Raw genomic sequence first — 15,299 nt, 5'->3', positions numbered from 1 at the left:
GAGTGGGGAGGGAGGTAAGAGGAAAAGGAGTGAAAGAAGAATCTCTTTGAGAAATGTCACTGATCTTTAGAAAGTTCTGAAACAAAGGAAGCAAAGCATTGTTTGAGATAGAGGATGGGGCCCTTTACTTAATGTTAGAAAGCACAGGAGAAACTGGGAGAAAGTCTGATTTTTTAACCCTGCAGGAAATCTCTGCTCAAAATAATAATTTCAAGCATTGATACATCTATCCTAAAGACTGGATTCTGGCCACGTTGCAGAGGGAAATTCGGGTGCAGAGATGGACAGAGCTGTTTTGACTCTACAGTGTGGGTGTCCGCGTGGAATGCTGCCAGCTCCCTAGTTCCCGGTCTAAAGACAGAGCAAGGCATCCGAAGGCAATAAAGGACCTGGTCCCACACGGTGAATCCTGTTTTCTGCCTGCTCCCTCTTCCATGGTTGTCCTTTGTCAGGTGGATTTTTATCTAGGGGTGAGTATGGGAGGTGAGAGGGTTAGAAGAGGAAGGGGGTTAGGAGATGGGGGTTGGGAGGGCTGGGGAGGTGGAGGTGGGTGGGAAGTAAACAATAAAACCCCTGCGGTGGCTGGGTGTGGCCATCCTAACTGCCACCTTAAGGTGATGGGCTTGAAGTTTAGCACAAAGATTCTATTAGGTTGTCAAGCCCCTGGCAGTCCTCTTCCCTCCCCATTTTTTTTTTTTTCTTCCTTTGTAGAGAACTAAGCACGTACCTTCAGGTCATCTTGTTTTTCCTTTCAGCAATATTCTCTAGTCCCTGAAGCTGGGAAGGTCGTTCTAAAATAAAAATGAGATCCTAACACTCTGGCTAAAAACCCTGCAAAGGATTGCCCATCATCCTCAGGACATGGTGCAATCCAAACCGTGACTCAAGTGCAAGGGGACTGCTATCATCCGAAGAAAGACATTTCTAAAAGTAAAAGTGAGTGCAGTAGAAATTATGCCAGGGCAACGGATATATACAGAGGCTGTCCCAAGCAAATCAAGACATGGAGTCATGTGACCCCATGACTGGAGTCACAGACCCCAAACGCCCTGTGCTATCTGACCCCTGTCCACCTCCTCGGCCTCTTTTCATCTCCCTCAACCCTCTGCTCTCTGCTCCATCCAGGGTGGATTCCTTTTGTTCCATGTGCCTTGTCCCACTTCAGGGCCTTGATCCATCCTTCCTGTTGCACTTTCCCTCAGAGTCCTGCTCTGCCCAGGGAAGCTCTCTGTGGGTACCATGACCATACTGGACCCCTTGTTTTATGTCCCAAGGACCAGAGGAGACAATCAAAATACGTAATCACTGCTGGGTAATGAATCAATGAACAAATGGATGCAAGAAACGAATAATCATCTCCCTTTGTCTTAGTTAGCTAGGAATGCTATAAAAAAATAGCAATATTGGGTAGCGTAAGCAACAGAAATTAATTTTCTCACAGTTCTGGAGGCCAGAAGTCCAAGATCAGGGTGCCAGCATGGTTGGGTTCTGGTGAGAACCCTTTTCCTGGCTTGCAGACAGGCACCTTTTCACTGTGTCCTCATGTGATGGAGAAAGCAAGAGCGAGCTCTCTGGTTTCTTCTAATAAGGGCACTAATCTCATCATGGGGGATCCACCCTCGTGACTTCATACAAACCTCATTCCCTCCCAAAGGCCACATCTCCAAATACCCTTAGGGCTTCAACATGTGAATTTTGACGGGGACACAATTCACTCGATAGCACCCTGTATTTCTCTACATAAATTAAACTATACATTGAACAAATGTACTTACTGAGTGATATATTGCAGTACAAATTTCTCCAGTAATTTCGAAGTTACTTCTTAAAAACTATTTTGAAATAATTATAGATTCACAGGAAGTTGCAAAAATAATACAGAGAAGCCTGTGTCCCCTTCTTAGAGTTCCCTCCCATGGTAACATGTTACCAAACTCCAGTACAAAATCAAAGCCGGGGCACTGGTATTGGTGCAATTCACAGAACTTTTTCAGATTTCACCAGTCTATGCACTTTGGAAATTTCTTTGAAAGAAAAAATAAAAAGAATCCAGAGACTCATATTTATTTAAGCGACCAATTCCCAAAACCCACTGCCCTGGAATTCTGTCCCACGAGCAGACAGTTTGTGGGTGGAGAGTATGTGTGTGTAGCTTTTTTTTTAAAGTATAATTTCTACTTTATTGTCTTCCCAGGGAACAGTATTTCTTTAGTCTTTAAGGACTTGACTCTTTACGTGGGCTTTGGTGGAGGTCGTGGGGCAGCACCCGCAGGTCTAAATCGGGGTGGAGGTGTTTGGTCCTTCCGGGCTTCCTGAGAACGATTCCTGACTACCTTGCTGTGAATGGCACAACTCACGCAGTAATGCACTTTCACATACAGCTTGGGAAGCACATAGGCGTCGAAAACACTCGCTTCGGAAATGTCCCTGACGGCTGTGGCCTCTACGATGTTCCGAATGACGAACTTCTTAATGGCCTTATCCTTGGGCACACAACGGGCACAGCTGGTACAGCGAATACGCTGCACGTGGCCGCGGTCCTTTTTGGGACGACCATTGTTCCTTCTTTTCTTGGTCATCTTGGAAGCGAGGAGGCGAAAGAGCTGTGTGTAGCTTTACGCAATTATACCACACGTGTAGATTCACTTAACTACCACCACTATCAAAGCACAGGACTATTCCAGCACCACAAAGGTCTCTTGTGTTCTCCCTTTTATGGTAAGAGTCAGTTGATTTCTTCACCACTCCCACCCTGTCCCCAATTCTTGCAAGCAATTCTATCTCTGTAATTCTATCTCCCCAATTCTATCTCTGTAATTCTGTCATTTCGAGAATGTAGTGTCAGTGGAATCAAATAGTATGTAATTTATTTAAAAATCACAGAATTGGTATTGACATACACATACTACTAGATATAAAATGGATAACTAATAAGAACCTACTGTATAGTACAGGGAACTCTCTTCAATTCTCTGTAATGACCTATATGGGAAAAGAAAGAGTGGATATATGTATATGCATAACTGACTCTGCTGTACAGCAGAAACGAACACAACACTGTAAATGAGCTGTACTCCAATAAAAAAGAAGAATGCTATCAAAGGAAAAAAAATAAAATAAACTCACACAGTATGTCACCTGAATTTTAAAAATAGTTGGTGTGGTGTGATCTCTGATGTGGACGCCACTCGCTAAATGTGTCCCTTCTGGGCTATGATTTGACAGAGGAATCCGCATTGATGTTTTCCAACAACTTCCCCATTACATCAATAGTGGTGAGGTACCACCACTGGCCTGTTTTGTTTTGGTGAGGAATGCTACCTGCACATTCAGGTGGAGCGTGTTTGTGGATTCCAGAGCTTCCCATGTGGTCAGGAGAACCTCTGACAACGGTGGCACCTCCCAAGTCCCTTGTCTTGCTAGCTGTTCCCCATCCCCAGAGTAGCAGATGGGCACTGTAACGCCACTCCAGGTCCTGTTCAGGCCCTGGACATCTCTGGATTACAGAAAGAAACTTATACCATTCACCAATCGGCACAGAAGTTATTTCACCACTTTAACAATCTTCAGTTGTACTCGTACATTCCTTTTTTTTTTTTTTTGCACAGGCTCTGGACGCACAGGCTCAGCAGCCACGGCTCACGGGCCCAGCCGCTCCACAGCACGTGGGATCTTCCCGGACCGGGGCATGAACCCGTGTCCCCTGCATCGGCAGGCGGACTCTCAACCACTGCGTCACCAGGGAAGCCCACGTTCTTATTAAATATGACCTTTTTAATGTCCTGTTCCATGTCTGTCCTCTGAGCTCCTTGAAGTCGGGTGCCTCCTTGTACCTGTCACGTCACCAGCACCCACCTCCATTGTCAGTGCCTAAAGGTCACACAAAGCACTTTTGCTGAATGAATAAGTGGGAATCTGTTTTGTGAATGGCGTGTTGAATCGAAACTGATTTCTCTTGAGAAGAGACTATTCATTCCTTTCCCCAAAGATGCTTTCCCCTCAAATTCCACTGGAATTTTTTTTTTTAATATCAAGAAAGAGGGGAATGTGCTAGCAGCTGCTAGTCTAGATGACCTAGTTATGGCGTTCACAATGCCTCCTGCCCTCCTGACTATTTTGAAATCAGCACAGGAAATTACGTAAATTGGCAATAAGAGTCCAACAGTTGGGATCGGGGAGGTATGCATATTTGCTTTTCCAATTTTCTGCTCCCCTACCAAGCGAACACATGGAGCTTTGACCTTCCATATGTTTTTAATGCGTGTCGGAGATAAATGTTGCAACAAGTTGGAAGCAACAGGTTGAGTGCTCCCCCCGCCCTCCCTTACTCCATCTGAAGCTGCTTCAAGCAGGCTGTGGACCTGAGGGAGAGAGAGAACAACCTCCCACAGCACTAGGCCTCAGAAAGTTCTGGACTCCTATCCTCTTGAGTCATTTGTTCTGGAAATTCTCCTTGACTTGCGGGATTGGATTAGTGAACCCTCGCCCCCAGCACCCTGTGTTGGACCTCTCCCGGCACCATTACGCTGTAGGGAATTCAGTCTGTCTCCCACATCTGTTTATAAACCCAAGGGAGACTAGGGCCGTGTGCGTTTTCTTCTCCACCTTGTTCCCAGCTTATTATCTCATGCAGGGTAGGGGCGCAGTATTTGTCAGATGAATGAATGGATGATGAAAAGGGAAACGGGAGCGTTACTCAGAGCTTTAAGACAGTCTAAAAATCACCGGGACTTCTGGCACTCATATGATCTGGTTCTTATTGCAAGAATCAGCAGAGACCCTTGTCACGCATCCTATAATTCAGTGGTTCTCAACTCTGTGCATTAGAATCACCCGGAGGATTTGTGCAAGGACAGATTGCCGGGCCCAGAGTTTCTGATTCCGTTTGTCAGGGGTGGGCCTTGAGATCTGCATGTCTAACACGTTTCCCGGTGATGCTGACGTTGCTGCTCTGGGACCACAGTGTGAGAACCACTTCGATAATAAACAGGGGAACTGTGCTGTAACTGCATTACTTTTTTTTTTTTTTTTTTTTTGCGGTACGCGGGCCTCTCACTGTTGTGGCCTCTCCCGTTGCGGAGCACAGGCTCCGGACGCGCAGGCTCAGCGGCCATGGCTCACGGGCCCAGCCGCTCCGCGGCATGCGGGATCCTCCCGGACCGGGGCACGAACCCGTGTCCCCTGCATCGGTAGGCGGACCCTCAACCACTGCGCCACCAGGGAAGCCCTGCATTACTTTTAACAATTAGATTTGCACTGCAGGATTTAAAAAAATGGCAGCATGGCTACTTATGATGGAAAATCAGCCTTATCTGAAGGCTGATTTAGATAAATCAGCCTTATCTAAATCACACTTAGCTGAAGTGTGATTCAAAGGACTTAGGAATCTGTATCTTTGACCATGTGGTAGACAGAGAGATGAGCCTTTCAGCAACATGCATTCCATATTTAAAAGGCATGTGGAGAAAAGAGCATGGGCTTCAGAGCCAGTGGGACCTGACTTTGAATTTCACTTCACTGCTGATCGGCTAGGAGACCTTGGGCAAGTTAACGTGCCGTCTTAGGGTCTCAGAATATCCATCTGGAAGGTGGGGATAGTAAAAGACTTTTCAAAGTTGCTAGAAGAAAGAGTAAAAACCAGAAAATACTCCTTCCTAGTCAAAGATTAACTGGATTATGAGACTAAAAATATTCAATTTGTATAGCAGGGGATATAATGCTTTTTTTTGTTGCTAAAAATCTATTTTATTTTATTTTACTTTTATATCTTTATTGGATTATAATTGCTTTACAATGGTGTGTTAGTTTCTGCTGTACAACAAAGTGAGTCAGCTATGCATATACATATATCCGCACATTCCCTCCCTCGCACTCTCCCTATCCCACCCCTCTGGGTCCTCACAAAGCACCGAGCTGATCTCCCTGTGCTATGCAGCAGCTTCCCACTAGCCATCCATTTCACATTTGGTAGTGTATATATGTTAATGCTCCTCTCTCACTTCGTCCCAGATTCCCCTTCCCCTCATGTGTCCTGAAGTCCGTTCTCTACGTCTGCATCTTCATTCCTGCCCTGCCACTAGAAGTTATTTGGCTCCTGAGTTTTAGGTAGCAAGGATTTTATTGGAAAATTTATCTCAACTTATTTGGTTATTGAGCTTAGATAGTGAGAGTTTAGATAGAGAAGGATATTTGTACAAGTAAAGAGACTTTTTATAGAGTAGATGCTCAAAACATGATAGGTACATAGGTATACCTCAGAGATATTGTGGAGTTGGTGCCAGACCACCACATTTTTTTTTTTTTTTTTGCGGTACGCGGGCCTCTCACTGCTGTGGCCTCTCCCGTTGCGGCGCACAGGCTCCGGACGCGCAGGCTCAGCGGCCATGGCTCACGGGCCCAGCCGCTCCGCGGCATGTGGGGTCTTCCCGGACCGGGGCACGAACCCGTGTCCCCTGCATCGGCAGGCGGACTCCCAACCACTGCGCCACCAGGGAAGCCCAGACCACCACATTAAAATGAGTGTTGTGATAAAGCAAGTCACACAGATTTTTTGGTTTCCCAGTGCATATAAAAGTTGTATTTACAATATACCGTAGTCTACTAAGTATGCATTAAGTCTAAAACCAAAAAATAACATACCTTAATTTAAAAATACTTTGTTGCTAAAAAATGCCAACCATCCTCTGAGCCTTCAGTGAGTCATAGTGATAACATCAAAGATCACTGATTGCAGATCACCAAAACAAATACAATAATAATTTAAAAGTTTGAAATATTACAAGAGTCACCAAAATGTGAAACCAAGACCCGAAGTGAGCAAATGCTGTTGGAAAAAATGGAGCCAATGGGCTTGTTTGTTGCAGGGTTGCCACAAACCTTCAGTTTGTAAGAAATGCAATCACTGTGAAATGAAATAAAGCAAAGTGCAATAAAACGATATATGCCTGTAATAGAAAACTGAATGCAAGAGGATAATGTATGCATAAGAAAGTGGATAAATCATATGGGGAAGATCTTCATTACCTGAGTATTCATTATTTGAGAATCTGCAGGTAGCAAGTTGTGAACAGAAGCTGAGATCATGGTAGCATGGAAAATATCCACCAATGACACAACTGTTTCAAAATTAGTTTCTACTCAAATCCTTCCTTAGCATCTATTTTGCTCACTAGGTCATAGTCTTAGCTGGTTCCCCTAGCTGTCCATCGGGTGCCCACCTAACAAACAAGCAAACACAATGAAAATCTACTGGAAAGTGAACAGCAAATCTTACAAATAGCACAAGATTTCACAAAGTTGATGAAAAAATGTTAGAAAACTATTTGAGTCGTGTAGAAAGAAGGATCTAGCAGAGTTGGACAAATGTACACCTGAAGAAGAAAAAATTCAAAACGATGATGTTTTAGTGTTTTCAAAAGATAATTATTTGGCTATCAAAGGATTGTGAGAGGCCCTGAGGAAATGAAGACGCTCCCAAATATTTTTGCACGGTGAACTCTCTTTTTGATAAAACTGCTAAAGTCAAACAGGAAGGGATGCAACTGTATTAATGTTAGCATATATTTTGTCAGAAACATGATGTCAAAAAAACCCTCACATGATTCGTGCTTTTTGTAAGAATCACTATACATTACAATTATGACCCCAGTCAAGAATCCGCAAACTATAGCTTGAGGACCAAATCTGGCTCACCACCTGATTTTGTAAATAAATATTGGAGCACAGCAATGCCATTGGTTTACTTATTGTCCATGGCTGCTTATACACTACAGCTGAAGCCTTGAGTAGCCACAGAAGAGATCTCCTTGCCCACAAAGCCCAAAATACTATCTGGCCCTTTACAGAAAAAATTTGCTGACTCCTGACCTAACTTTTCTTTTCCAAATAAACTTTTCCTCTTTATTTTTACTTTTATTTTTTAAAGACTCTTCTAATAACCACCCCCCAACTCTTCACAATGGCATTTTGATTTCCAAGTTGATTTAGTCTAGATGATGCCCGCCCCACCCCCACGTCTCCTCCCCAAAGTATCCTTAGCTGATGCGGCCTCTCTGTAATTCAAGACAAAACATGACTGTTCATAAAGATAAATCATTGCTGGTTCCTAATTTAAGAGGGCTCGAAACCAGACTAACACTGTTTGAATCGCAGTACTATACTTCCTAGCTGTGTGAGCAAGCTTTTCGACGTCTGGGTCTCAGTTTCCTCCTCTGTCAAATGGAGATAACAGCATTAACCTTGCTCAGTTAGTGAACTAAAACAAGATAGTGAAGGTCAGGTTCTTACCCCATCCCTGGCACACCGTACGCACACACAACGGTAGCTGTTGTGATTTCTATGGGACTAATTTCTCTCTGGTTTGGAACGGCAATTTACGCAGCCTGGATCCTGAGCTCTGAGTTCCTCCAGGCATTCTCTGTGTTGCTTGCTGTAGGCCCCCCTCTAGCACACCGGTTTTATAAAGCCCTGCTAGGAGTGGAAGCAAGTCTTTACCAAGCCAACCAGTCTGTTCTGTTGGAAAGAGTAAGGGATGAGTGAAGAATTTGTCTTCACTTTTAAAGGTGTTTCCTTTAGTCAATGGATGTCATAAATAATCTGCAGCAGCAGCTGGGAAGAAACTTTTCACAACAAGCCGACTCCAGCAGGGAGAGTCAGCCCAACACAGCTTGCATATAAATACTCCCAGATGCTCTGACTTCAAGAGGGGCGGCATTTTGTCATCAGGAGAAGTGGACAAACATGACAGCGGTACAGCAGTGATGGTAATGAGGGTGGTAATCAACAGGCCAGGGGAGAGCAAGATGATTTCCTGACTAGATCATGGATGAGGAACAATACTGGCTTTATTCCTCCAGACCTCTTCCTAGTTTGCAATACTTGCAGGAACAATCCTCGTTATGCTGTCCTGGTAAGCAGCTTCAAAATCAACATCCCACGACCCCACCTCTTTGTATTCATGCCTTTGTGTAACCCCCTGCCCCTGAGTGTGGAAGTGGAGCTAGTGACTTGCTTCTAACCAACGGCAAAGATGATGGGACATGACATCTGCAATTAGGTTACAAATGTGTCTAGCGTCCGTCTTGCCAGCAGACTCTCTCTACTGCCCTCTCACCTTGTTCATTTTCATGAAACAAGCTGCCACAGGGAGAGACCCGCATGTCAAGGAACTAAGGCCCAACAACCCTCCAGGAACCGAATCCTGCCGACAACCATGGACATGAGTGCAGAAGTAAATGCTTCTCCAGTTGAGCCTTCAGATGAAACCCCAGTCCTGCCTGACATTTTGATTCTAGCTGTGAGCCACCCCGAAGCAGAAGACTCAATTAAGGCATGCCCAGATTCCTGACCCACGCTAACTGTGGGATAATAAACATGGGTTCTCTGAAGCCACTGTGTTTTAGGGTAGTTTGTTATTCAGCAGTAGATGACTAATACAGATTTCATTCTTAAAGTTAAAAAGTAAATGAATGTACATTTCTGCTGAGGGTTGGTGATGCGTTAGATTGTCACTTGGTTGGTTTTCTCTTAGTTTGAATTCATCTAACACTGTGTCAATAGATTAATCTGCCTGAGGCATACCTCTGATATTGCTATTCCCCTGTTTAAAAACCTTCATTGACTTTCACTGACGGAAGGAAAGAAGGTCTACTTTTCCAGGTGGTGTTCAAGGCTTCCCTGTGTATCTGTTTTCTACCAGCTGCTAGAAGGATCTTCCTAAAACACCAATTAGCACATGTCACTCTTGCACTTAAAACTCTTTGTTGGAGTCCTGCTACCAACCAGATTAAATCTGTGTCCCACAACATGGCAATCAAGGCTTGCCAGGATCCGACTCCCCTACCTTTCTGCCTCACACTTAACGCTCAGCAACACAGAACGGATTGTCCTATGCAGCCAGCCCGTGCATTGTGCCATCTCCTGTCCCCTTCTCTCCTCCCCCCATCTTCAAGCACATGCTTTCTCTTAACCTCCACTGCCTTTCTCCTCTCTGGAAGGTTTATACTTAAAGATTCAGCTCTGATGATCTGTGTAATCAAGAGGAAAAACAAAGAACCCCAAACACACTCGCTTGTTTGGATCTGCATAGATGGTCTTTGGAAGGATCCAGAAGAAACCAGTTGTTGTCCTGGGGGTGAGGTGGGGTGGGTATTCAGTAGGCTTGAGGGATAGAGGTTGAGAGAGAGAATTTTCACAGTATATCCTTCGGTACCTCTGTAATTTTCTAGCATATGAATATATTGACCTATTCAAGCACCAAATAAAACAATTACAATGAAGGAAAAAACGTTAATTTCTTGACTCATCCTTGCTGAGAAGCCTTCCCTGATTTTCTCAAACTGAGTTAATTGTGGGATGACTTGCTTATGTATCTGTCAACCCCTCGAAGTATCTGAGTTCCTAGGATCATCCCTTATTCATTCTTTATCCCTGTCCCCCACTGTCTAGTGCAGTGCCTGCTACTTCATGGTTCCTCAAAATAGCTGAGGAATACAAGAGCTATACTTCCTCACCACTCCCCAGGCAGACTGAACTAGTAACTCCCTCCCTGTGGGCTCTGGACTTTCCTGCCTCTGGGCTGTGGCTGCTACCGTTCCCTCTGCCTACATTTTCTTTTCCCCCACTATCTCATTTTTGAATTCTCCTTATCTTTCGAGGCCCAGCTCAGATCTCACCACAGGAAGTCATCTTCTCTTTCTCTGATGTCCTATAGCATGACTGAGGATTTTTATAACTTTTCCTTTTATATCCAGGGTTGGCAAACTACAGCCTGTGGGCCATATCTGGCCCATGCCTGTTTCTGTAAATAAGGATGCCCATTCTTTTACGTATTACCTTTGGCTACTTTCCTTTACAATGGCAGAGTTGAGTAGTCCCAACAGAAACCCCAAAGGCCTGCAAAGCCAAAGATATTTACTATCTAGCCCTTTACAGGAAAAGCTTGTTGACCTCTGATTTATAACTTATTTATGTCTATAGACTCTTCTGCTCATTAAGACCCAAACTTGGACACAGAACTCTGTGTTGGATCCAGCCAAATTCATTACCCTGGCAAAAGGCTGCCCACTCCCCCTCAGAGCCTGCTAAGGACAATTCCATGGAGACCTTCCCTACCCCCAGAGCTCTGCACATCCTTTCCTGTCTCAGGTTGGAATGTGCTCTCCCACCCTGCCTGGAACTCAGCTCACCCCTGAATGGTTTCCTATTGCTCTCCTAGTCACACCCAAGTTCTCTGATCAGAGAGGCCTTCCTGGACTACCTGATCTAGGTAGTACCACTGCTAGTCTCTGTTGCAACGCTGGGCATTCTTACGGGAGAGTACTGCAAACTGTAATTATTTTTATTTATTAAATTTTCTCTCTCTCCTAGTGGACCATGAGCTCCTTAGGGTAGGCTCCGTATCTATCTAGTTTCCCCACTGTATTTGCAGTGCCTCGAACGGTGGCTGTCACACACTGGGTAAGGACTGTAGGAAATACTACTTATTGACTGACTAAACAGATGAATAAATGAATACGTCTTCATCTCCATCAAAGTGACTACCTGAGTGTTTAATAGGCACTCAAAACTATTTGTTGAATGAAGGAATAATGTAAGAGAGGACGTTTAATCATGATAACACTAACAGATGAAAGTAACTCATTGCATGGTTCTCTTGACCTTTTAATATCAGCTCGTGGAAAAGAACAGCTTCCTTCAGCTTCATTTAAATTATTCAGGATAAAGGAAAGGAAGTAGGCTCTCGAGGGACACACTAGAATATCCTCTGATCGTGTGTGTGTGCGTGAGAGAGAGAAAAAGAGAGAGAGAGAGAGAGAGAGAGAGAGAGAGAGACATCAGCCTGTAGGTCTAGCTCTCAGTCAAGCTGCTGTCCACAGGCTGGGGGAACAGGGGAATGGACACCACAAATACGTTGCCAGTGGACTGCAAAATCTGTTTTTCCTCAAAACCAGCAGTTCAGAAGTTGGAATACTCATTCAGTATGGTTTATAAAGCAATGCTCTTTGGGATCATTAAACTGATGCATGCATTGCAAAGAATTTAAAAGCTAAAGAAACTGTAAACAAGAAAATAAAAATTACCCTTAATCTCACCATCATGGTTGTCTATTTTTTTCTTACTTACTGTATTCGTGTTTTAGATTCCTTCCCTACCTCCCTTTCTCCTTTCTCTCTCTCTCTCTCTGTCTCTGTCTGTGTCTCTCTCTCTCTCTCTCTCTCTCTCTCTCTCACACACACACACACACACACACACACACACACACACACACACACAGGGGATCCATTTAGCATTCTATCCTGAACATTATCTCTTTAACATTAAATGTGTTTTGTACCTCAATTATGCCTCTATAAAAAACAAGACAAATTAAATGTGTTTTGACAACATTTAAAAAAACTGTATACTATTCCAGTTAATCTACCCCAATCACTTGTATCAGTTATATTTATTCACTGCTACTAACAGTCTACAACTAATATATAATTCTACAATGAACAAGTTTAGTAACTTTGCATTTCCTTTAAGTAGGTTTATAGGTGTGGCATTATTGGCTAAAAGAGTATAGAATTTTAAAATATTGTGGACAGGTACAGCCATATTAATTGTGTGGGAACGACACAGGTCCACAGTCTTAACTCCATTCACATCTATTTTACCACACCCTTGTCATGGATTTTCACCAAAATGATTACGTTGTTAACACATAATACTTTTATATTTCATTAGAGAATATTAATTAAAATATATTCACCATTTATAGCTCTTTTTCTATACGTTTATTTTCCCTATTCACGTATGTCTTTTGGAGCTTAAAAATTCAATCAAATTATAACAATTATTGATATCATCTACGTGCTTGATTATACTTCCAATCAGAGGTAATATTTTAAGTATAATATACAAGAGTCGTTGCATGTAAATAATTAAGCTGGAATACACGACCAAAATAAAAGTTTCTACATTAACAGCTCACTTACCCTTGGCTGATTTACTGATCCATTGGAACTCTTTGGAGTATGGAGCACCTGGATAGAAACAAAAGAATGGATCTGAGAAGCCCAGACGAGGATCCAGGACCAGGCTCTAAGACAACGATCCTCAAGGTCTGGTGCAAAGCCAAAACACAACAACGTTACCTGGTGGAGGTTGCGCCTTACCCCACGCTCGCCAAATCAGATGATCTTGTTGTCAAAGCCCAAGAGTCTGCATTTTAACAAGGATCCTGCAATTTAGGAATGGCTTTCTTCTTTTCCCTGACTCTGTTGTGCTTTACCCCCAGTCTAGTGGGCCTGATATGGTACACGTATTCTGAGCAAGATGGCCCTTATTCACAGAGAATCCTGACAAGGGGGACTTGCCACAAGACACGTTTTTCCTCTTTGGATACGAGACCCTGACTATACTCAGAGAAGGACCACGTGTCCTAGAAATATAGGTGAATACAATACCCGAAGGATAATCTTTGGTTTGAGAATCTATGAAGATGATATCGACTCCCCTCCTCCTGCCCATGAGCAAGGCTGGTCGTTGACTTAGGGGTGGAGCCCCACTGGGGTGGGGGTTGGAATGGGGTGTGGTGGGTAAGCAGAGCTCCTAAAGTAAGGTGGAGACAAACCCTGGATAAGAAGCCAAAGGCTGGCTGGAGGAAAGAGGAGACAAAGCCCCAGAGAAATTCTGTGAGTAATACAGGCAGAGGGAAAGCGTTTTTCTGAGCAATATTCTTCAAATGTTGCTGCTCACGCGACCCCTAAAATGTTTCTGGAACATTATTTATCCCTCACCTGTGTTATTATGACAATTACTTTTATTTGTACTTCATTGGTCAAAACAACAAATATATTATAAATATTATAAGTTTTGGTAAGTAATTACAAAACACAAGAATTAAAATTTTAATGGAAGTGTGTATCTTAAATGAGATTGAGCTTTTCTCTCCTATTAACTCTGGAATATTTCTTATTGTCCAAATGAGACAAAATTCAGCATCAATTTCACTCCTTTTTTTCCCCCTTTTAATCACAATTGTAAGTACTGAAAAACTGTTCACATAAGTAGATGGAAATGGAAAGAGTTTTGTTACAGCAACATCACTCAATTCTTTTTATTTATTTATTAATTTTTGGCTGCTTTGGGTTTTCGTTGCTGTGCGCAGGCTTTCTCTAGTTGTGGCGAGCAGGATCTACTCTTCATTGCGGTGTGCGGGCTTCTCACTGTGGTGACTTCTCTTGTTGCAGAGCATGGGCTCTAGGGTGCGTGGGCTTCAGTAGTTGTGGCTCACAGGCTCTAGAGCGCAGGCTCGGTAGTTGTGGCACACGGGCTCAGGTGCTCCGCAGCATGCGGGATCCTCCTGGGCCAGGGATCGAACCCGTGTCCCCTGCATTGGCAGGCAGATTCTCAACAACTGCACCACGAGGGAAGTCCCCACTCAATTCTTTAAACTCTTCCAAGTTATTTGTCAGAAATTATACGGCGATCTATCAACAAAAATTATTTTTAATGCTCCAACTGACAACTCCATCAGATCCTTCTTCAAGTTTGTTGAAAGCAAAGAATTGAGAAGGGTTTGTAACCCAATCACTAGAATCATTCATTTTCTCAACACTATCAGCTAGATTTTGAGTCACTCCTTTGTTTGGAGTCCTGGATTTTTTACCCTGGGGGAACGCATCACAGTAAGATTCAGATGGGCGAGAGGTGGGCCTTTCTTTGATAAAAGGGGAAAAAGGCAGCCGTGAAAGGGGAAGTGGGAGAGGGGACCAGCTGGGGCCCATGGCACAAGCCCAGGTACATCCTTCTCTTTGTGTCTGTGGTGTGCTGGAGTAGGTGTCCCCAGGAGTTTGCAGTTTGAAGCTCTGGCAGGAGAACCAGCATGCCACACACATGTTCTCAGAGCAGTTTTAGATGCATCTAGAAAGGAGCTGACAATCTGGAAATTATTCCTTTAAAACTATTCGTGCAAAGTTGCCCTTAAAAATCTTTGTGGCAAGTATCCGAGAAATAACAGATTCCAGCAAGAATCATCAATGGAGGCTAGAACTGGTGCAGAACAGGACAAAGTATCTCCCCACAAAACATAACTTATCACTAAATACAAAATACTTATAAATTAGAGAAAGTGGCAAACACTATATATGGACAAGTAGTGGGTCCCTATGGATAGAATGCCCTGAGAAAAGCAGAGCATCATTTCTCTGATATTTCCACCTGAAAATCATACCCTGAACCTCATCTTGGGGAAACATTTAGACAAACCCAAGTGGAGGGATGTTCTACAGAGTAATTGGCCTGTAATCTTCAAA

The 15,299-nt window shown here is 43.6% G+C and overlaps 1 protein-coding gene and 1 long non-coding RNA gene across 2 annotated transcripts in view; both read right to left on the bottom strand.

Moving 5' to 3' along the window:
* Nucleotides 1–2,159: 2,159 nt before the first annotated feature.
* On the bottom strand, nucleotides 2,160–2,597 carry LOC132527971 (small ribosomal subunit protein eS26-like). Its single transcript, XM_060163962.1, has one exon. The coding sequence runs from the start codon at nucleotides 2,577–2,579 to the stop codon at nucleotides 2,232–2,234; it is 348 nt and encodes a 115-aa protein (XP_060019945.1). The 5' UTR covers nucleotides 2,580–2,597; the 3' UTR covers nucleotides 2,160–2,231.
* A 10,371-nt stretch (nucleotides 2,598–12,968) lies between these two features.
* The window catches only part of LOC132526864 (uncharacterized), a 282,639-nt gene continuing 280,308 nt past the window's right edge, over nucleotides 12,969–15,299 (bottom strand). Inside the window, exon 6 of the long non-coding RNA XR_009542729.1 lies at nucleotides 12,969–13,025. This is a non-coding gene — a long non-coding RNA (uncharacterized LOC132526864). The remainder of the gene's footprint in view (nucleotides 13,026–15,299) is intronic.

Source organism: Lagenorhynchus albirostris, chromosome 10 (assembly GCF_949774975.1).
Source record: "Lagenorhynchus albirostris chromosome 10, mLagAlb1.1, whole genome shotgun sequence".
NCBI classification, from domain to species: domain Eukaryota; kingdom Metazoa; phylum Chordata; class Mammalia; order Artiodactyla; family Delphinidae; genus Lagenorhynchus; species Lagenorhynchus albirostris.
The sequence above is the reverse complement of the archived record's forward strand: the minus strand, read 5'-3'. Positions and strand labels throughout refer to the sequence as shown.

Coding starts and splice junctions, on each gene's coding strand:
- LOC132527971 (XM_060163962.1), bottom strand. CDS start 2,579: ATGACCAAGAAAAGAAGGAACAATGGTCGTCCCAAAAAGGACCGCGGC.